The 20,425-nt window shown below is 32.2% G+C and overlaps 4 protein-coding genes across 5 annotated transcripts; 2 read left to right on the top strand and 2 right to left on the bottom strand.

The window, feature by feature from the left end:
• Positions 1-5,322: 5,322 nt before the first annotated feature.
• On the top strand, positions 5,323-7,009 carry LOC102660160 (phenolic glucoside malonyltransferase 1). Its single transcript, XM_006602879.4, has one exon. The coding sequence runs from the start codon at positions 5,472-5,474 to the stop codon at positions 6,822-6,824; it is 1,353 nt and encodes a 450-aa protein (XP_006602942.1). The 5' UTR covers positions 5,323-5,471; the 3' UTR covers positions 6,825-7,009.
• An 83-nt stretch (positions 7,010-7,092) lies between these two features.
• LOC100815354 (phenolic glucoside malonyltransferase 1) lies at positions 7,093-8,829 on the bottom strand. Its single transcript, XM_003552533.5, has one exon. It carries the CDS (start codon positions 8,731-8,733, stop codon positions 7,300-7,302), a length of 1,434 nt encoding a protein of 477 aa, XP_003552581.1. The 5' UTR covers positions 8,734-8,829; the 3' UTR covers positions 7,093-7,299.
• Positions 8,830-12,539: 3,710 nt separating this feature from the next.
• Positions 12,540-14,337, bottom strand: IMAT1 (isoflavone malonyltransferase IMaT1). The gene has a single exon (XM_003552532.5). The coding sequence runs from the start codon at positions 14,078-14,080 to the stop codon at positions 12,650-12,652; it is 1,431 nt and encodes a 476-aa protein (XP_003552580.1). The 5' UTR covers positions 14,081-14,337; the 3' UTR covers positions 12,540-12,649.
• Positions 14,338-17,436: 3,099 nt separating this feature from the next.
• On the top strand, positions 17,437-19,751 carry LOC100813762 (phenolic glucoside malonyltransferase 1). Of its 2 annotated transcripts, XM_041012188.1 has the most exons (2): positions 17,437-19,395; positions 19,439-19,751. In XM_041012188.1, the coding sequence occupies exons 1-2, from the start codon at positions 18,064-18,066 to the stop codon at positions 19,442-19,444; spliced, it is 1,338 nt and encodes a 445-aa protein (XP_040868122.1). In that variant the 5' UTR covers positions 17,437-18,063; the 3' UTR covers positions 19,445-19,751. The 2 variants fall into 2 exon arrangements, with proteins under 2 accessions (XP_040868122.1, XP_003552578.1); XM_003552530.5 differs by having other exon boundaries at positions 17,437-19,751.
• Positions 19,752-20,425: the final 674 nt, after the last annotated feature.

Here is a 20,425-nt window from a genome sequence, read left to right as displayed (position 1 = left end):
TAAATATAATTTATTGATATTTAAGGTTGAATGGTGATAAAAAGAGAAAATAGAGAGAAAAAATATCATGAGTTTGATTTCGCTTGTAACAAAAATTAACTTTTAAGTCAAAATATATTTATGTCTTAAGATCAATCATGATTCTTAATTATTTTGATAAGCTGTAGATAAATACAAAAGTCAAAACTTATGCAACCATGTTTCTTGTATTAGTGTTTGTCTTTTCCGATGGAAGCAAAGATACTCCATGATCTTATACAACATTAAAAAAATTAAAGAAATTTATTTAATATATTGTATTTGAGATTTGGTTTGCAGGTACTATCTTACACAACATTTTCCTAAGATTTGACAAATTCTAAGAAGCACAAAAGAATATTCAGCACTTTGAAGTTCAAAGAGTATAAAAAAACATGTCTTGCTTTGACAAACCTGCGGTGACGCAAATGAATTAGTTTTTTGCTAAGTGTTCTACATGAAAACTAACAAAAGTGGCTTTCCAATATGAAAAACACCTGCATTTAATGCAAGCATTAAAATGCTCTAATGGTTACTGTTGACTCGTTGACAAATGTACCAAATCGTCACAAGTAATAAAGTTCTCAGAAGTCCGAATGTCGAATCCACAGGGACTTTGTTTGTACTTAAATTAATGCAAACCCAATTTAAAAGCAAGAGATAAGAATTTAAAATAAAAAAAATAGAAAAAGATAGAAGATAAGAAAAGATAAAATTAGAAGATAAAGGAAAAGATAAAAGAATTAAAGATAAAATTAAAAGATAAAGAAAAAGGAAGAAGATTAGAAAAGTAAAAGATAAGAAAGATAAAAGATTTAGATAAAAAAAAGATAAATTCAAGATAAGATAAGGTTGGGAACTGACTTGCCTGATTAGGATGTATGGGTTTATGATTTTTTTCTTTACCAATTCAGGTGATTTTATCCCACCCACATCTATTCATTTACTTGCCCCTGATGTCTCACGATAACAAGCCTATTTTACCTATCTATCCCCCAAATGCCTTTGTAAAGACTCAATAGATAGTTCTAATTCTAGATGTTTGCTTTGACGCATGGGCATAATGCAATCACTATATGCCTAGCAATGATTTTATTATGATATCTTTTCTTCTTGTTCTATTAGAAGTTATCCTCTCTCAAGCGTCTAACCCCTAAAATAATGCATGCATATCTTCTTTAAATCTTATTTAGAAGTTACCCTCTCATAAGCATATAACCCCTAACAGAATATAAAGATGAGTGTATGCAAGATAAAAACAGAAAAGAAAATAGGAAAGAAAAACCTGGTATTGCATTGATAAATAGTGAAGAGTACATCATACATCACATTGGCTTCTAGGCCTGCCAAACCTAACTAAGGGTTTAGCCACTCATGGCCATTTGAGGGCTTTACAATAAGAAGAGGGGTGAAAGGAAGGGAGTAAGTGAAACCCCTAGAAGAGGGGGTTCTGTCGTGGTGTTTTTTCCCTTGGACTGACTCTCTATTTATAGTTGTTGAAGTGGGCTTTGGGCCTTCGTAGGCGTGCTTAGCGTGACACCCCGCGCTTAGCGCGTGTACTTCCTGGCCCGCTTAGCTCGTGACACGCGCTGAGCGCGCGTATTGGGTTGGGCCTTTTTCAAATTTTCTTCTTTTCTTCAATTTTTCTGCCCTTTTTGCTTGTTACACCTCCAATTTTTATATCTGCACCCAAAAATTCAATTTAATTAATTTTCTAACTTTTAATCACAAATAACTGCTAAATAATTAATTTCAAGCCAATATTTGACTAATTTTCTACTATCAAAATACAATTATTTAGCAGTTATCAGTTATAATTTTTAGTCTTGAGCTAAAGTGAAGAAAACTATCAATTTAGAGACAACAAACACTTGTTGAAAAAGATCTATATATGTTAGAAGTTTTGAAAATCAAATATTGATTTTTCTTTGTGTAAAAGCTTTTTGCATATATTAAGTTTAAAAGCTCTCAAAACATCTTAAGTATCTGGAGAGAAAAGATTAAGCATTTAGCTTGTAAATCTATCTATAAGACAATGAAGAACTAGTCATTATATATACAAGTAACAAATCTCAAATCTTTTGATTTGTGTTAGAATCAACATAATTTTGTAGGATAAAATTTGATAGGATAAAGAATGTTGATGTTGAGTTGTGTGTAAGTTTATTGTAAAGTTTGTTGTATAACAAAAGTGACCTTGAACAATACTTATGATTTTTAGAAATTAAAGAAATTTGTTGGTTTATAAAAAATTAAATATAATCTCCATGATTGAGATAAATTAATATAAATTTTTTTATCAGTTAATTATTTTACTCTCTTTGTGTTTAAAATGATTTAAGGTTTGAATTTGATTTTATTTAAAAACACGTTATATTTTGCAAAACCTATTTATATTGTCTTGAGTGTGTATTTGTGAAAATCAATTATTCCTTTTTAAAGTTATTTCTAATACGAAAACTTTGTCATTTTAAAAATGATTATGATGTCATTTTTAAAAGAAAAAATTATGTGCCTCAATCAAATCGTTTGACCCGTTGTTCGAAATAAAAATAAGTTAGGCTAATAAGTTACTATTGCACAAGATTGACTGAATCTTGTCCATCTTAAAATTCCTTTCATCATTAAATTGACATTCCAACCTATTAATGGCAACAACGTGGGCAAAAACACCAAAAAGGGTCACTTTTACATTTTATTTACCAAATAGGGGCTGTTTTGCAATTATTTACCTAGGGGGTCTGTTTTTTTATTACAAAGTGCCCCCCAGGAAGGCGCTTCCATGGAGCACGCGACACGTGACACAGCACGGCGCACGAGGCAGCAGCAGGGTAGCGCCCCTGACACGGGCGCGTCTGGTAGCGCCCTGCCGCTGGGCGCGACTGATAGTGCCCTGCCGCTGGGCGCGACTGGTAGTGCCCCTGACGCGGGCACGACCCAGGTGCCTATGTATTTTTTAAATATATTTTAATAAATTAAGCTGATTAACGATTAAATAATTTAAAAAAATATTTGACATGTATATAATAAATAAATAGTTATCACTTAAGGTTTATAGAATACTTATGTCAACATTTAAAATTGATCACAAAAATTAAAATTGTTGATTTTTTAAAAGTAAAAAATAAAATATCTCCATTAAAAAATAATGGGACTAAAAGTACAAATATAAGAGAATAGAGGAACAAAAATTGTATTTTAACAAAATTAAACATTTAAATTAAAAAAAAATACACGCCCTCCTTCCCAGTTCCGTTGAGTCTGGGAGAAAATGTATTTTTTTAGTGGGTCTAAATCTAATTTCTTTTTTTTTTAATGTTAAGAGACGTTTAAACTAAACCAACGTACTGAATCAATATTTTACTATCAATTCAATGAGTCATCTGTTATATGCTATAAAGTTCCAAAAGATCATAACTTTTTTATTTTTTTTTAAGAAACAAAAGATCATAACCTGGAAATTTCATATTTTATAAAGTTATAAAATTCATATTATACCATAGAAAACTTAATTAAATGACAATTTAATTGAGTTTCGTCGTAAATTAGAAAACTTAATTAAATGACAAATATTTTTTTAAATTATTTAATCGTTAATCAGCTTAATTTATTAAAATATATTTAAAAAATACGCGCCTGGGTCGTGCCCGCGTCAGGGGCACTACCAGTCGCGCCCACGCGCTGGACACTACCAGTCGCGCCCAGCAGCAGGGCGCTACCAGACGCGCCCGCGTCAGGGGCGCTACCCTGCTGCTGTCTCGTGCGCCGCGCTGTGCCACGTGTCGCGTGCTCCATGGAAGCGCCTTCCTGGGGGGCGCTTTGTAATAAAAAAACAGACCCCCCAGGTAAATAATTGCAAAGCAGCCCCTATTTGGTAAATAAAATGTAAAAGTGACCCTTTTTGGTGTTTTTGCCCAACAACGTGTAACATCAGCAGTGATATGTGCATAATAACGTGATATCGTTAATAGATAATTATGATTTTTAAATATGTGGTGAAGATGCGATCACTAAATTTATGTATATAGAAAATTATCTGTTAAAAAAATTAACTTCTTAAGTAGATTTTAACAGTTGGATAGTATCTCATTCTTGACTAGAAGTTATCCTTAATGCACTTAAAATATAAATATTCTATCAATTTATTTTTTCTCTATCAATTTAAATACTCTATTAACCCTTAGTATATTTTTTTATCATATCATATCAATATCATACTTATAATTATTTTCATCGTTGTAGATATTAACTAAAGTACAAATCTATCTTTGTTAGTATCGGTTAGGTTAAAAAACAAACAAAACAAAATTTCTTCCTACACAGCCAGCTGTATGACTAACGTCCATATTATTTCAGTTTTTCTTTCATCTATGAAATCTAATTTTCTAATATACAAAATAACTGAAAACACATGGGCATAAAAATAACACTGAGGTTTAACTAGAAGTTTTATTTGTACCACTTTTTATTAATTAACTTTTTTTATAATTGAAAGAAAGATAAAAGAACAGAGATACATTTACTATAAAAATTATAAAATGGAATTGTAGAAAATATGTATAAAAAATTATAATTTCCATTATTATAGTAGCAACAATAAAATACTCTATAACTATTTGGTAACTCAATTTGACAAAATTTATCAAAATTATAAAATTATGGGAGAGTATATATAGAAAATAAAATCTATATAATTTTTAGGCTAAAATGGAATTTTCACTTCTTTATCTTTTTAAATTTATAATTTTAGTTTCTTTATTTTTTAATTGAAATATTTTATTCTTCACTTTAAAAAACATTACAAATTTAATCTCTCTATTATTTAATTGAAACATTGAGTTGTTCACTTTTAAAAAAATCATCATTTTTTACTCCTTCTATGTAATAAAAAAGTCTTAAAATAAGTGTTATTTTTTTATAAATAAAATAAGTGTTATTTTAATTTTTCAATGTAATACTACTAATTATATTTTATTTATTTATACTTTTAATAGTAATGATAGGCAGTAAAAATTAAATATAAATTAACCATGATAAGATTTATTTTATTAAATTATTATTCTTTTATTGTTTTGTATTAAAAAAATTATAAATAGACATTCAATGCGTCAATTGACATTTAATGAGAGAGAGAAAATGAGAAAAATATAAGTATTATAGGTATTATGAGTTGACACAAAGAGATAGATAAAAAAATATTTATTAGGTGTTTAAAAAAATAAGAATATCTACATGTTATCATTAAAAAAAAAATACGATGGTTATTATGAAAGAGAGAGTAGTAAATTTTAGAAACGGTAAGAAATAGTGCATTTAAAACATGTTAAAAGACTTTATGAAGCATAATAAAAAAATGTTGCAGAGCAGAGGCTGGTGTTGAACTGTTGGTATAATTTCTGGAATTATAGGCAGCGTTATAAGGTAAAGCAGAGAGCAAATCAACAAAAGAAGCCATGGTAGTGTTACAAGAAGTCTTCAACGTTGTACCAACTTCCGAATCAGAAGAGTTTCAGTTACCAACTCAAACATCGCTTTCCCTCACCTTCTTCGACATCCTATGGTTAAGGTTACCACCTGTTCAACGCGTCTTCTTCTATGAATTCCCTCACCCAACCCATCTCTTCTTTGATACCCTTCTTCCCAAACTCAAACACTCTCTTTCTCTTGCACTTGCCCACTTTTTCCCTCTTGCGGGCCACCTCACTTGGCCACTTCACTCCCAAAAACCCATCATCAATTACAAATCTGGTGACACTGTTCCCCTCACAGTTGCTGTATCTGAAGCTGATTTCAACCACCTAGCAGGCACAGATCTTTATGAAGCCAAAGAAATTCCCCATCTTTTACCCCACTTGACCATATCCCACGAAAAAGCCACGCTTTTGGCCCTGCAAGCTACCCTCTTTCCAAACTCTGGATTTTCCATTGGAATAACCTCACACCATGCTGTTCTAGATGGCAAGACTTCAACATCGTTTATCAAATCCTGGGCTTATCTTTGTAGAGAATCACAATCACCCACTTCTTTACCACCTGAACTGATTCCTTTTTATGACAGGGAAGTAATCAAAGACCCTAACCATTTAGGGGTAAAATATGTCAGTGATTGGTTAGAGCAGAATGGACCCAACAACCGAAGCCTCTTGGTTTGGGATCTGCAAGCTCCAGAAGATGCAACTAGAGGCATATTTCAATTGTCTCGTTCGGATATTGAAAAGCTGAAGCAAATAGTGGTGTCCAAGAAGAAAGGGAACAACACCAACCTTCGCTTGTCAACCTTTGTGTTGTCTATTGCCTATGCTTGTGTTTTCAGGGTGAGAGCAGAGGAAACAAAGAACAAGAGAGTTATGTTGGCTTTGAATGTTGATTGCAGGGCACGTTTGGAGCCACCTATTCCACCAACATATTTTGGAAACTGTGTTGGAGCGAGACTTGCAATTGCTGAAACAAGAGAGATATTGGGGGAAGATGGCCTAATTGTGGTTGTGGATGCACTGAATGATGCCTTGGGGAGTCTCAAGGATGGAGCACTGAGTGGAGCAGAAAATTGGTCAAGGTGGTTGCTTGAAAGTTTTAGTGATGATGTGAGAATAATTGGTGTTGCTGGGTCACCTAGGTTTGAGGCTTATAGTAATGACTTTGGTTGGGGAAGACCAAAGAAAGTGGAGATGGCTTCTATAGACAGAACTGGGGCACTTTGTTTATCAGATAGCAAAAATGGTGATGGGGTTGAGGTAAGTTTTGTGTCCAACAAAAGAGCAATGGAGACCTTTGCTTATCTCTTTGCCAATGGCCTTCGATCTTGAGTCCCTCTTGGTACAATCTTGTGGTTTTTCATGAATAAAAAGTTGAGGAAAAATAAAGGTAGAGTAGTGTAGGTGTTCTTATGAAAATTCGTTTTTAACAATTAATTGTCTGAAATGTTCTGGTGGTGTGTAATGCTTCAATTATTTGACAATTTTATGTATATTAATCATGTATTGCTGTTGATTATCCGAAATTTGCTTCTCAGACTTCACAAATAATAGTTAGTGGCTACAACTTTCTATTTATTTATTTATGAAGGTAAATAAATACTCGCATAAATACTCTGATTTTATGAAGGTAAACGTTACTGTTACACCATTTTTGGGTATACATACAGCATTACTGATTAATGTGAAACCCATCAAAATTAAAACGACAAATACTGGTACAAATAAATTCTGATATTGTGCACTTTTTTCTTTCTTGAATACATACTCAAATCTTAAGATGCACGTTTATTCAAATCTGTCATCACTACTCATCTGACACTCCATGACGAAACAAAGTGGCAAATAGATCCATGACATGTTTATTAAGAACAAGCCCAACTTCAACACCACCATTCCCATCCTTGCTCTCTGCCAACCCAATGGTTAAGGCTCTATCCACCGATGTTATCTCCACCTTAGCAGGCTTCCCCCAACCAAAATCACTCCCATAGACCCCAAATCGATTTGACCCTGCAACTCCCAAGATTTCAACTCTCTCTTTTGCCAAAGACGCGTGTTTAGAAAACACACTATCCGCCCCATGAAAAATCCCCTTTTCTGACATCTCTTTTATTTTACTATCAATACTCTTTGCAATAATAACAAAAGCTTCTTCCTTTATGAAGTCCAGTGGGTCAGCATCCACCAAACGGCCCCATACACAGTTACCAAAATAGTTGTCAGGGATTGGTGGCTCCAACCTCGCCCTGCAATCCACCGTGAACCCAAAAGAAAACTTCTCTTTCTCCTTTTTAACTCCATGAATGGCCTTCGCAATGCAAACTACCGCATAAGCACATGTGAGAACAAAGGACGACAACCTAGGTGGCTCTGATTCTTCTCCTGTTTCAACAATGTCCCATTTGGACAACACCCTTTTCCTTAACTTCTCCAAATCTGCTCTCGTGAGCGCGAACGTAGCTCGAACATGATCCTCGAGTCTTGGAGGGAAAGGTGCAAGCTTTAAGCACCTCCCGTCGCTGTTTTCAGTAGGGAACAATTTGGTTAAGACCTCAGTCCAAATGATTGTCAAGTTAAGTCCCAAGTCACTTGGGGTTTTGATGACTGATCTGTCAAAGAAAGGAACCAACTCTGGCGCCAAAGATGGTGATGATGACTCTGAAGATTCATCATCGTTGGTTTTGCATAGAGATGACCAAGCCTTGATGAAAAGGGTCGAAGATTTTCCATCAAGAACGGAATGGTGGGTGCTGATTCCTATGCTGAATCCTTTGTTGGGGAACAGAGTGATTTGAAGAGAGACAATAGAGGCATGAGAATCCGATGAATCCAAGTGGGGTACTAAACAACGTGACTCCGATGCTTCGTGGGGTGAGTTATCAAGCACGTGGTTGAAGTCAGCTTCGGATTCAGCCACCAGCACTGAAACGGCGTCGCCTGGGGTGTATTGGACGATGGGGTTTGGGGAGTCATGAGGCCAAACCACGTTGCCGGCGAGAGGGGGAAAGTGTTGGAGGGTGTGAGAGAGAGAGGTTTTGAGCTTTGGAACGATTTTGGAATAGAAAATGGATGGGTCTGATTGGGGTGTTGGAAGCGTGTAGAAGAAGATGCGTTCCACGGGGTGGAACCTGAGCCAGAAAAGGTCGAAGAATTTGAGAGAGAGGGATGTCGCTGTTGCTGAGGGAGGGGAAACGCTAAAGTGGTCGTGGATTTTGATGTTGTGAGATTGAGAAGCCATGGTAAGGAAGGAGAGGAAGTCGTTCTGTTTGTTTCAGTTGGTTGAAGATACCGTCATATATACAGTACTCATTTAACAAGGTATCACTCGTCTGAGAGTTTCATATAACTCTAACCTCGAAAATTTCATATAAAAATAATAATAAAATATTTATAAATAATATGTTAATTAAATTTTTCAACAATATAATAAAATAAAATAATAAATTATAAATTTCATAATACTTAAATAATTAAATCTAATAATACATCACTATTAAATAATAATTTATAAATATTATAGTAATAATAGATCATTCTCATCAAGAATTTGATGTTATTAGAGAATAAAAATTTGATATTATTAAAGATTAATATTTTTGTATTTGAAAATAAAACACTAAATGAAAATATGTAAAAAATAATTCAAAATAACTTATATTTTAATATAATTTTTTTAATTTAATGGCTCGTTGACTCGGGTGTAAATTCAAGAATTTTTCGAATTTATTTAAAATTTATAAAGTCTATCCATAACCTACTAAAAAAATTCATTCAAGAATCAACTCATACAAAATAAATAAACTCTTAAATTCGTAAGATTTGATAATCATACATTTAACTCACCTGAAATTGTGACATGAATACAAGCGTTGATGTCCATGAATGGTTAAGAAATGGAAATAGATAATCAATACTATCTGTCTTATTCTATAAAAAAATTAACAAATAAATGAAAAAATAATAATTTAACAAAAAATATTAAAGAGTCTATACAAAATCTATTAAAAAAGAATTCATTCAAGAGTTAATTCATAAATAATAAATAAACTTCTAAATTCGTAAGAATTAACGACAAAAGTTTAATAACCATATATTTAACTCATGTGAAATTGTGACATGAGTAGACGTTGTGTTATCATGAATGATTAAAAAATGGAAATAGATAATCAATATTATCTGTCTTATTCTATAAAAAAAAAATAATTTAACAAAAAATATTTATCATTAATTTTTTAAAGTTTTTTTTAGCCCATAACATTAATATTATTATAAATATAAGTAAAAAAATATAATTAATATTATATTAAAATAATTTTTTTCTTACATAATAATTATTATAAGACAGACAAACTATATTTAGATATAAGATATCAAAACGTATGTCCCAATTCCCAAACCAGCAAATTTCTCCAGCTGGGTCGATTTCTATGTGTGTATTGAAAATGTTAAGTAAAGTAAATATTCACTAAGAAAGTGTTTAGTCAGAGAAGGACATTGTCTCTGTCATTGTAAAAAAAAAAAAAGTAAAATTGTAAATTTCTTTTCTTTATTTGTTTTAGAATTACAAATTTAATTTTTTATAATTTAATTCACGAATTTATTCTTATTGCTTTAGTCTCTAATCCGAAATCGGATGTTGACGATAATTTATCAACATTGATCATCATATGTTACATTTTTATTGGACTTTAATTGTCACGTGTTTTATTTTTATTGGAGGTTATTTTTGTGCATCTAATTAGAGACTGAAATAAAAAAATTATAAAATATTAAGAAAGTAAATCTGAATTAAATTATAGAGAAATTAAAATCAAATTATGAAATAAATAGGAAAAATAAATTTATAATTTAAAAAAATGATACAGGATTGTCTGGCATTGTATGTTGGCCATTATACTTATTGCAAATAAGAAAGAAAATAAAAAAAAGGGATATCTCAAAATTATGGTGTAGATATTGAAAGAACGGAAGAGATAATTAGAGAAAAGGATATCTCAATGTATATTCATCTATTTTTTTGTTTTTTCTCTCATTTTTATTAAATTTTTAATGTTTTACTTATTATATCTATTTGTTTTCCTTTCTCATTTTTTACCCTTTAGATTCACTCTAAATTTGAACAATATTTATATTTTTCGAAAAAGAAAAAAGGTGAGGATAAAATTGATGAATATAATAAGTCACATGATAAAAAAAATAAAAAAAAAGTGATAAAAGAGAGAAAGAAAAAAGAATGTTTATATGTTTTTCTTAATGAATATATTATGACGTCAGATGTGACTAAAATTTTGTTGTTGTTTTGCTCCTCAGGTACATCGATCTGAGACGGCAACGCGAACAGAATATATTATAAGATGTTATTTAAAAAATTAAAAAATATTATTATATATATTATATTTCATCTGTTTAAAAAAAACTTATTTTCTATCTTGAACTTAAATATTAAAAAATTTAACTAATCTTATTCTTATTTATTTAATGATATTATTACCAAAACATATTTATATAATTGTAATTTTATCTTAAAAAATTATATTTTATTTATGATATTAAATTTTAATAAAATATATTTTAATAATAATCTTATTTTTTTTTACTTGAGATTAGTAAAATTAAATTATTTTAGTTAATTTTTTTTAGTTAGTATAAAAATAGCTATTTTTACTTATTTATGAGTGTAGAGTGAGTATCATATTTGAAAAAAATATTCAAAATAAATATTATATTTAACTTTTTAATGTAATATTTATTATTTTTTATACTAATATTCTTAATAAATATTAATTTAGTTTTTTTAATATAATATTAATATTGACGTTAGTTTTATAAAATTATTGTTATCTTTTATTTATTTATTATTATTTTTTCATTTATGTAACATTGTATAACAATACTTATACTTATTTTTAGACGGAGGTAATCTTTTGCAAAAGTATATTCTTTAATAATAACGTTAGCCCCTTTTTTTCTTCTTCTTAACGTTAGCCCGGCCTTTGTTTAAGATTCTCTTGAAAGTTTTTGGTAACACCAGCGAAGGTTGACCTGGCTTTTGTTTTTCGTGTTTTGTTTTTTCTTCTAGAAAATTAATGAACCTTTCAACATGCATTTTTGTAGTATTTTCTTGAAACTCGACATTGGAAATCTAGTCATTGAAAATTACCAGTTTAAATTGTATGTTAATGATAACTTGCATTACGAGACTATTGAACCGCATCTAGTTAACTACTTATGTTGTTTCAAGTGCTGTACCTAGATGTTAAGACCAAGGTTAATGATAATAGATACTTATATATTATAAATATTTATTTAATATTTTTTTATCAAATCATACTATTCTTCATACTTATACTATTCTATTCTCTCTCAAAATGTTAAATTAAGTGTCTATACATTCTTATCCCAAGACTAATCAGAGTGAAGGCATGTGTACCTTGATTCATTATTCAACATTTGTAGAGTTTACTGAGTCATGATGAAAGCGCAGTTATGTTTGAAAAATTGTGCTAAAATTTCAACCCGTAAACTTTAATATAATGTTTTCTTAAAAATTTAAAATATTTGTAAATAATTCTAAGTGTTTGAATTTTAAACAAAAAAATTAATTTGAAGGAAAATGTTACTGTTTCACCCAATTTTTGGTATAACTATAGCGTTACTGACTAATATAATAACCCTCATAATGAAATAACAAAACTTGAGCAAACAAATTCTGATTTTATGAAGGAAAATGTTACTCTTACACCCATTTTTGGGTATACGAGTGAAGAAAAAGAGAGATAAAAAAAATAATAAAAGGGGCAAAATATTGTAGATGTGATAAAAGAGAAAAAAAAAGTAAAATATAATTAAATACTAAATACTATATATGTGATATCATGCACCTACCGAAATGTAAAACAAAATATATATATATATATATATATAAAAGCAGCTGCCGAAGTTCTTAAAGGCTTGCTTCGCGAGTCTGTCTATTTTATAGTTCTGCGGTTTGTTGTTTTATTTTAGCCATGTGCAGGAAAATATATACTATGTGCAAAAGAAATGTTTGATGCAAATCTAGAAGACTTTTGATGTTTTAATAAAATAACAAAACGAACAAGTTAGTGCACTTTCTTGTTTCTAGTTTCGTCAATATGCATGTTCCGAATTTATGATCAATCATCTAACATTCCTTGACGAAACAAAGTACAAAAGAGATCCATGACATGTTTCTTCAGCACGAGCCCAACTTGAACACCATCATTCCCATCCTTGCTCTCTGCAAACCCAATGGTTAAGGCTCTATCCACCGATGCTATCTCCACCTTAGCAGGCTTTCCCCAACCAAAATCAGTTCCATAAACTCCAAACCGGTTAGACCCTGCAATTCCCATGATTTCAACTCCGTCTTTTCCCAAAGACTCATATCTAGAAAACGCACTCTCCATCCCATGAAAAATCCCCTCATCTAATATCATCTTTATTTTACTATGAATACTCTTTGCAACAATAGCAAAAGCTTCTTCCTTTATGAAGTCCAATGGTTCAGCATCCACCACATGCCCCCACACACAATTGCCAAAATAATTATCATGGATTGGAGGCTCCAACCTCGCCCTGCAATCCACTGTGAACGCAAAAGCAAATTTCTCTTTCTCCTTTTCAACTCCATGAATGGCCTTAGCAATGCAAGCTAGCGCATAAGCACATGTGAGAACGAAAGATGACAACCTAGGTGGCTCTGATTCTGCTCCTCTATCAACGATGTCCCATTTGGACAACACCCTTTTCCTTAGCTTCTCCAAATCTGCTCCTGTGAGCGCGAACGAGGCTCGAACATGATCCTCGAGTCTTGGAGGGAAAGGTAGGAGCTTCAAGCATCTCCCGTCGCTGTTTTCATTGGGGAAAAATTTGGTTAAGATCTCAGTCCAATTGACAGTGAAGTTAAGTCCTATCTCACTTGGGTCTTTGATGGCTGTTCTATCAAAGAAAGGCTTCAACTCTGGAGCCAAAGATGGTGATGATGACTCTGAAGACTCATCATCATTGTACGTTTTGCATAGAGAAGCCCAAGCCTTGACGAAAATAGTTGAAGATTTTCCATCAAGGACGGCATGGTGGGTGCTGATTCCTATGCTGAAGCCTCTGTTAGGGAACAGAGTGATTTGGAAAGAGACAACAGAAGCATGAGAATCCGATGAATCCAAGTGGGGTACTAAACAACGTAACTCTGATGCTTCGTGAGGTGAGTTATCTAACACGTGGTTGAAATCAGCTTCGGATTCAGCAACCACAAGTGAAACGGAGTCCCCTGGGGTGTATTGGACGGTGGGGTTTGGGGTGTTATCAGGCCAAACGACGTTGCCGGCGAGAGGGGGGAAGTGTTGGAGAGTGCGAGAGAGAGATGTTTTGAGCTTTGGAACAAGTTTGGAATAGAAAATGGATGGATTTGAATGGGGTGTAGGGAGGGTGTAGAAGAAGATGCGTTCCACGGGGTGGAACCTGAGCCAGAACAGGTCGAAGAAAGTGAGAGAGAGGGATATTTCTGTTGCTGAGGGAGGGGAAACCCTTAAGTGGTCGTGGATTTTGATGTTGTGAGAAGCCATGATAAGAGAAAAGAGGATGTGTTTGTTTCAACCTTCGAAGATATCGCCTTAGATATAGCACTAGTCGTGAGAATAATATAGCGTGAGGCTTTGTTGTTGCATTCTCATTCCACAATAGGCAGTAGATGCCAAGAAGTTAAAGGCAGATTTTTTTTTTAAAATAGTGAGAATCTTACATTTATTTTCTTTTATTTTCTCTCTCTTTTACATAATTAAATCTATTTTTAATGTTGATGAATTTATAATTATATTGAAAAATATTTCTTAAATTATTTAACATTTGAGAGAAATAAGAGAAAAAGATAAAGAAATGATTGATTTGATTAATAATATGATATGATAAGAAAAAAAAACAATAAATTATTGATTAGATATTTAAAATTTTGAATTTTTTATATAATCATTCAACTATATATACAAGACAATAAGAAAGTTTTCTGTACACATTTTCTTTTTTTCCCTCTTTTTCTTTTATAGTTTAGAAAATCGAAATAGATAATTATTTGGATAAAGAAGGGATATTCATTCACTCTATTTGGAGTGGATTGAGGTAGAAAAATAAGAGAGATAAAGAGAAAAGAAAAAGACAGTGAAAAACATTGGCAGAAATTAGCTATAGGTGATTTGATGAAAAAGTAAAAGAAATAAATAAAAAAATGAGAACTGATATCAAAGAAAAAATGAACATATGAGAAGTTACAAGTATTACTATTAGTTATCCATTTGGATATGAGATATGAAAAATGAATATCCTGATTTTCAAACCAGTAAATTTCTCCAGCTGGGTTGATTTCTTTTTATTTTTTTTATAACGAGCTGGGTTGATTTATAAGTGTGTATTAAAAAGGTTAAGTAGAGTAATATTCTCTAAGAAGATGTTTTCAAGAAATTTTGTCTGCCATTGTATGCCGGCGAATATTCTTACAGTAAAAAAGGTAAAAAAATCTAATGGTACGGTGTATATATTGAAAGAACGAAAGACATAAAAAGGTAAAAGAAAGAATAATTAATTAATTATATTTATATATTTATTTTATTTTCTCTCTTATTTTCTAATTATATTACTTATTACGTCTATTTTTTTATTTCTCATTTTCAACCCTATAGATTCACTCTAAAATAGGACAAATTTTATATTTTTGTAAGAAAGAAAAAAGAGAGAGTAGAATTGATGGATTTATCAAGTCACATGATTTAAGAAAAGAAAAAAAATAGGAAAAATGAAATTAAAACGAGATAAAAGAGGAAAAGAAGAAGAATGAATGCTTACATTGTTTTCATAATGCATATATATACAATGACGTCATGGGTGATTAAAATTTTGTTGTTGTTTTGCTCCTAAGTTACATCTCAGACGGCAATGGCCTAATTCGATTCTTACATAAAAGAGGAAAAATATATTCTTTATTATTTTACTTGTTAAGTTAAGACTTAAGATTGTTTTAAAAGTTTTGGGTGACACAAGCGAAGGTTGACCTGGCTTAATTTTGTTTTCGTGCTGCGTTTTTTATTCTAGAAAATGGAGAATTCAACATGCATTTAATTGTAGTCTTTTTAGACGGCCACATTTGTAGCAATCTCCCTCATACATGCAATGACATTTAACAGTTGACAACTCACATCATAAGATAAAACTAATTCCAGGGAGGGTGGACTTATTATAAGTTGTGTTTGGCGTAAAAAACATAATAATGGCTTTTGGATTGATTTCATTTTACATTATTATGATGTATTGTATATATCTTATCACCACCTCTTTTTTTTTTTTTTTCTGTCGCCCATGCACTGAGCTTTATATGCACCTCCACGTGGCGTGAGGATGTCAAATTGAGCTTCTTTGACATTTTAGGTCATTCTATAACATGATTTACCAGTTACGTACGTTTTCTTGAAATTTGACATTTTGGTATCTAATTCCTTGGAATGGAGGAGAGGGAATTTGGGGCAGAAAGGGAACAGGTGTGAAGGAGGGTTGGTGGATGACGATGGTGTTTTTGGTGGTGGTGGGTGGTGGATGGTGGCTGGAAGGGAATGTCAGTGGTGACCGGCCGCCAATAGTAGTGGAGGTGCTACCGGGATAGTGGTGTGAAGGGTGCCTAATATAAAATTATTTAATATTTTATCAACATAAATAATCAATTATACAGTGACAGTTCAATAATTTCGGTCTATGAAAATCACATGTTATATAGAATATATATGTTTTGTTCAACTGCTTATTAGTTATTTGAGTCGATATTTTTAGTTAGGTCGGACCTGAATATTAATGGCTGTTGAAGGAAAAACATTAATTAGTAGGCCAATCTAGGGAGTTTCCAAAGGACCAAATAAAAGTGACATGAACTGAAACATAGTTAATTAGGTAAAGGGCCTAAACATTTAGTTATATTACATGTTTAAGCCTAATTAAACATTTAGCTTATGTTTGGATAAGAGTCGAATAGGTCGTGTCTGGAAATTTTAGATAAAATTTATGTATAATGTTAAGATTAATATAATTCATTAGAAATTTTACAATAATTTCTCACAATTTCATAAAATAATAATTACAAAAAAAAATTAGAAGATAAATTAATTTTATATATATATATATATATATATATATGGTACATTAATATACCTTTAAAATGTTCTTGTTAATTTAAAATCTGTTGTATAAACTATTATTATAAATATCTTAATTAAATAAAAAATTGTGCCTATATAGTATATATTTATTACATTATAGCATTAATTGTTACATTAATAACTTTTTCCAAGTCTAATCTACCTACTACTGTTATGTAATCAATGACAATCAGAAACAAAACTACGAAAATAAAGAACAATAAGAATTTTACGCAAAAATCAATACTGAAAAGAATCACAGACAAATGAGAGAAATTTACTATGATCATAATTGAGTTACAAGAGTATTGGAAAATAGGTATAAATGAAAAAATAGGACCTAGGTATGTGAGGATTAATACTATTACCTGTTTCACCTCATCCTACTTATGTCATTGTCATTCCTGTATTATTTTTAATTTTATTGAAAATTACTTCGTTCAATTTTGTATATAATCGCAAAAAAGGATATATTTCATACTCAATAAAAAAATTAATTAACTTCATTATATCATTTTTAATTAAAAAATTATTTTTTTCCTTAAACTACCATTTTTTGAAATTTGTTATTAAACATGAAAAAGTCTCTTGCTTTATTAATTGAAGAATATTTTGAAAACAATAGATTTCTTTAATTAAAATTTGTTTATATTTTAAAAAATAAGAAATTAATTATAAGTGAGACGAGTGTAATACGTATAGTTGATAATAAATTATATATTTTAAAAACTAAAATGAAGACAATTTTAATTTTAATTTCAGAAATTTATTTACCATTTTTCTAATTCCATAATATACTATAATATTACAAGAGTTTCACCAATTTAAGGACTAATAGAGGGTTTACTCTTGCTTATATATATAGCTAACCCCGCAATTAATGGTCAACACAGCTAACTTATAAGCATTTTCTTTCACATGGCTTCTTCTGACAACTCCATAAAGATCCATGAGCACTGCCTCCTTCCTCCTCATCCCTCGGCAACTGCAACTGCAACCTATGAATGTTGGTGCTTCATAGACCGCAACCCCTTTGTCTCTCCCTCTAATCTTTTTTGAACCTTCTCATTTAGATCTTTGTTCTTTCTTTTAACCTTCTCATTTGGATGTTTATTCCGCCTAAGAAGAGAACCAAAAAATCCAACCGAATCCTGGACAAATGGGTGGCCAAAAATAAATCCTATAATCTAAATTGTTGTCATTCTATATTTTTGAGTGAATTGTTTTTTTTCACCCACTTTGAGTAAAAGGCTTACGAGTCACACGGGACCTTATGCAACTTTTACTCAGGATACAACAGCATCTGGCTACTGCCCAGTGTTTCACGCAACAAACAGATTGATAAGTACTTACTGTGTTAAGTCTTTGGTTTTCGCATGGCTTCTTCCGACAAGTCCATCAAGATCCATGAGCACTGCCTCGTTCCTCCTCCCTCTGCAGCTGCAACCCCTTTCTCTGTCCCTCTAACCTTCTTTGACCTTCATTGGCTAAGGTTTCATCCAGTTGAGCGCATCTTCTTCTACTCTCTTCCTCTTCCTCACTCCGACCATTCTTCTTTCTTTGACAAAGTGGTTCCAAAGCTCAAAACCTCATTGTCTCATACCCTCCAACACTTTCTCCCTTTAGCCGGCAACATCGTTTGGCCTTCTGATTCACCCAAACCCATCATCCAATTCAACCCTGGTGATGGTGTTTCGTTGGTCCTAGCACAGTGTGATGATGCACTATTCAATCACATGTTGGACAATTCACCCCGTGGCGCCACAGAATCTCACACTTTGGTACCCCACTTGGAGTCATCAGATTCTCTTGCCTCAGTTATGTCCTTGCAGATAACGCTGTTTCCAAACAAGGGCTTTTGCATAGCCATTAGCTCTCACCATGCTGTTCTTGATGGAAAATCTTCAACCATGTTCATCAAGGCTTGGGCATATGCATGTAAATCCGGTGAAGAGGAATCACCACCATCTTTGGTTCCGGAATATTTAGAGCCTTTATTTGATAGAGATATCATCAAAGATCCAACAGGTCTTGAAAGTGTGTTCATAAATAACTGGACACAAATCGCATCTCAAATGAACCCTTCTCACACCAGCAACGGGCGAAGCTTAAAGACTGTGCCACAACCAATCAAGGAAAACTCAGTTCGAGCCACGTTCGAGCTCGCACGAGGAGATTTGGAGAAGATAAAGAAAAGGGTGTTATCCAAGTGGGAGTTAGTGGAGGAATTAGCAGAACCAGTTTTAGCTTCTTCAAAGCCAACTACTTTGTCTACCTTTGTCACTACCTTAGCATATGTGTCTGTCTGCATTGCTAAAGCCATTCATGAAGCCCAAAATGTACAGAAGTTCGTTCTTGGGTTCACTGTTGATTACAGGGCTCGGTTAGAACCTCCAATCCCTGAGAACTACTTTGGCAATTGCGTGGCTTCTCATATGGTGGATACACAGCCACATGACTTCATAAAAGATGATGGGGTGGCCATTGTTGCTAAGAGGATTTGGAGTAAAATAAAAACGTTAGATAAGGGAGCTCTAAATGGATTGGATACAATTTTCTCTAGGTTTATGACTATGAGAAGTGAGGGAACTATGGCAATTGGAGTTGCGGGGTCGAACCGATTTGGTGTTTATGAAACTGATTTTGGTTGGGGAAGGCCTTCCAAGGTGGAGATAACATCCATAGATAGAGGTTTAAACATTGGCTTGGCAGAGAGCAAGGATGGGAGAGGTGGTGTTGAAGTGGGGCTTGCTCTAAACAAACATGTGATGGATCTCTTTCATACTATTTTTCATGCAGGATTAAGTTTTGACTAAGGGAGCTATATGTGTTAATTATTTGCTTTTGGACTGCATTATGTGGCTCTTTTATCTTTATCTTCTATTGTTTTAGTTTCTGTTTTAGTCAATAGGTGGTTCCTACACTTTAGGAGCAAAGGAGCAAGTTAGGTTGTTATCCACATATTGTTAAAATCTTGGTAATGTGATAGTTTTTTGTTTTATTTGAATTATTACAAATGTACTGCTGCTAATGAATAAAATTTATCATTCCATTCCTTCTTCAATTCAACGCATTCCTCTCTGCTTTGCTCCTGTGCTTTATTTTTTATTTTCTTCCATAAAACCAACAATATGCTTAAATCTGAGTAATTTGGCAAAGTGTGATTTTTCCCCCTATGCTTTTTCCACTCATTAAACTATTTGGATTCAACCATTATGTTTGTGTTGATCGAAAAGCCAAGCACGTGAGATAAGTTTCCTATCTTGCGTTGAATTATTGAATCTGTTTTGGGTAGAGCAATGATAGTTCACAACATTTACAGTATTCATTTTCATCCTGCAAAGCATGTGTTATGTTCATAAATAAATAAAAGAAAAAGTGTGTAATTAATTATGGCGACTATCCTCGTTCCTGTTCCTGTTCGTGTTCTTATCTCTTTCCTTGAACAAAATTCTCTCAACCTAGTGGAGAACCGCGAATTGGTTCGTTCATACCAATTCACGGTTCGTTTATGAACCTAGTGGGCACTAAGGGTCTGTATGTGTGAATGGTAGATGCAAGGAAGATAAAAACTGTGTAGATGCAAGGCTGCCAGGTTACACAAACCAAAAGAAAAGATATGATGCCAGGTTACACAATAATTGAAATAATGTTAAAATTAAAATTAATTTTTTTTTTACTTTGTGTCCATTAAGTTAACTTTTAATTATTTTTTTTGGGAAAAAATGTAAATTATAT

This window comes from Glycine max, chromosome 18 (assembly GCF_000004515.6).
Source record: "Glycine max cultivar Williams 82 chromosome 18, Glycine_max_v4.0, whole genome shotgun sequence".
Taxonomy (NCBI): Eukaryota; Viridiplantae; Streptophyta; class Magnoliopsida; order Fabales; family Fabaceae; genus Glycine; species Glycine max.
The sequence above is the reverse complement of the archived record's forward strand: the minus strand, read 5'-3'. Positions and strand labels throughout refer to the sequence as shown.

What these genes read in the sequence shown, in the direction of transcription:
- LOC100815354 (XM_003552533.5), bottom strand. Translation starts at nt 8,733, where the DNA reads ATGGCTTCTCAATCTCACAACATCAAAATCCACGACCACTTTAGCGTT.
- IMAT1 (XM_003552532.5), bottom strand. Translation starts at nt 14,080, where the DNA reads ATGGCTTCTCACAACATCAAAATCCACGACCACTTAAGGGTTTCCCCT.
- LOC102660160 (XM_006602879.4), top strand. Translation starts at nt 5,472, where the DNA reads ATGGTAGTGTTACAAGAAGTCTTCAACGTTGTACCAACTTCCGAATCA.
- LOC100813762 (XM_003552530.5), top strand. Translation starts at nt 18,064, where the DNA reads ATGGCTTCTTCCGACAAGTCCATCAAGATCCATGAGCACTGCCTCGTT.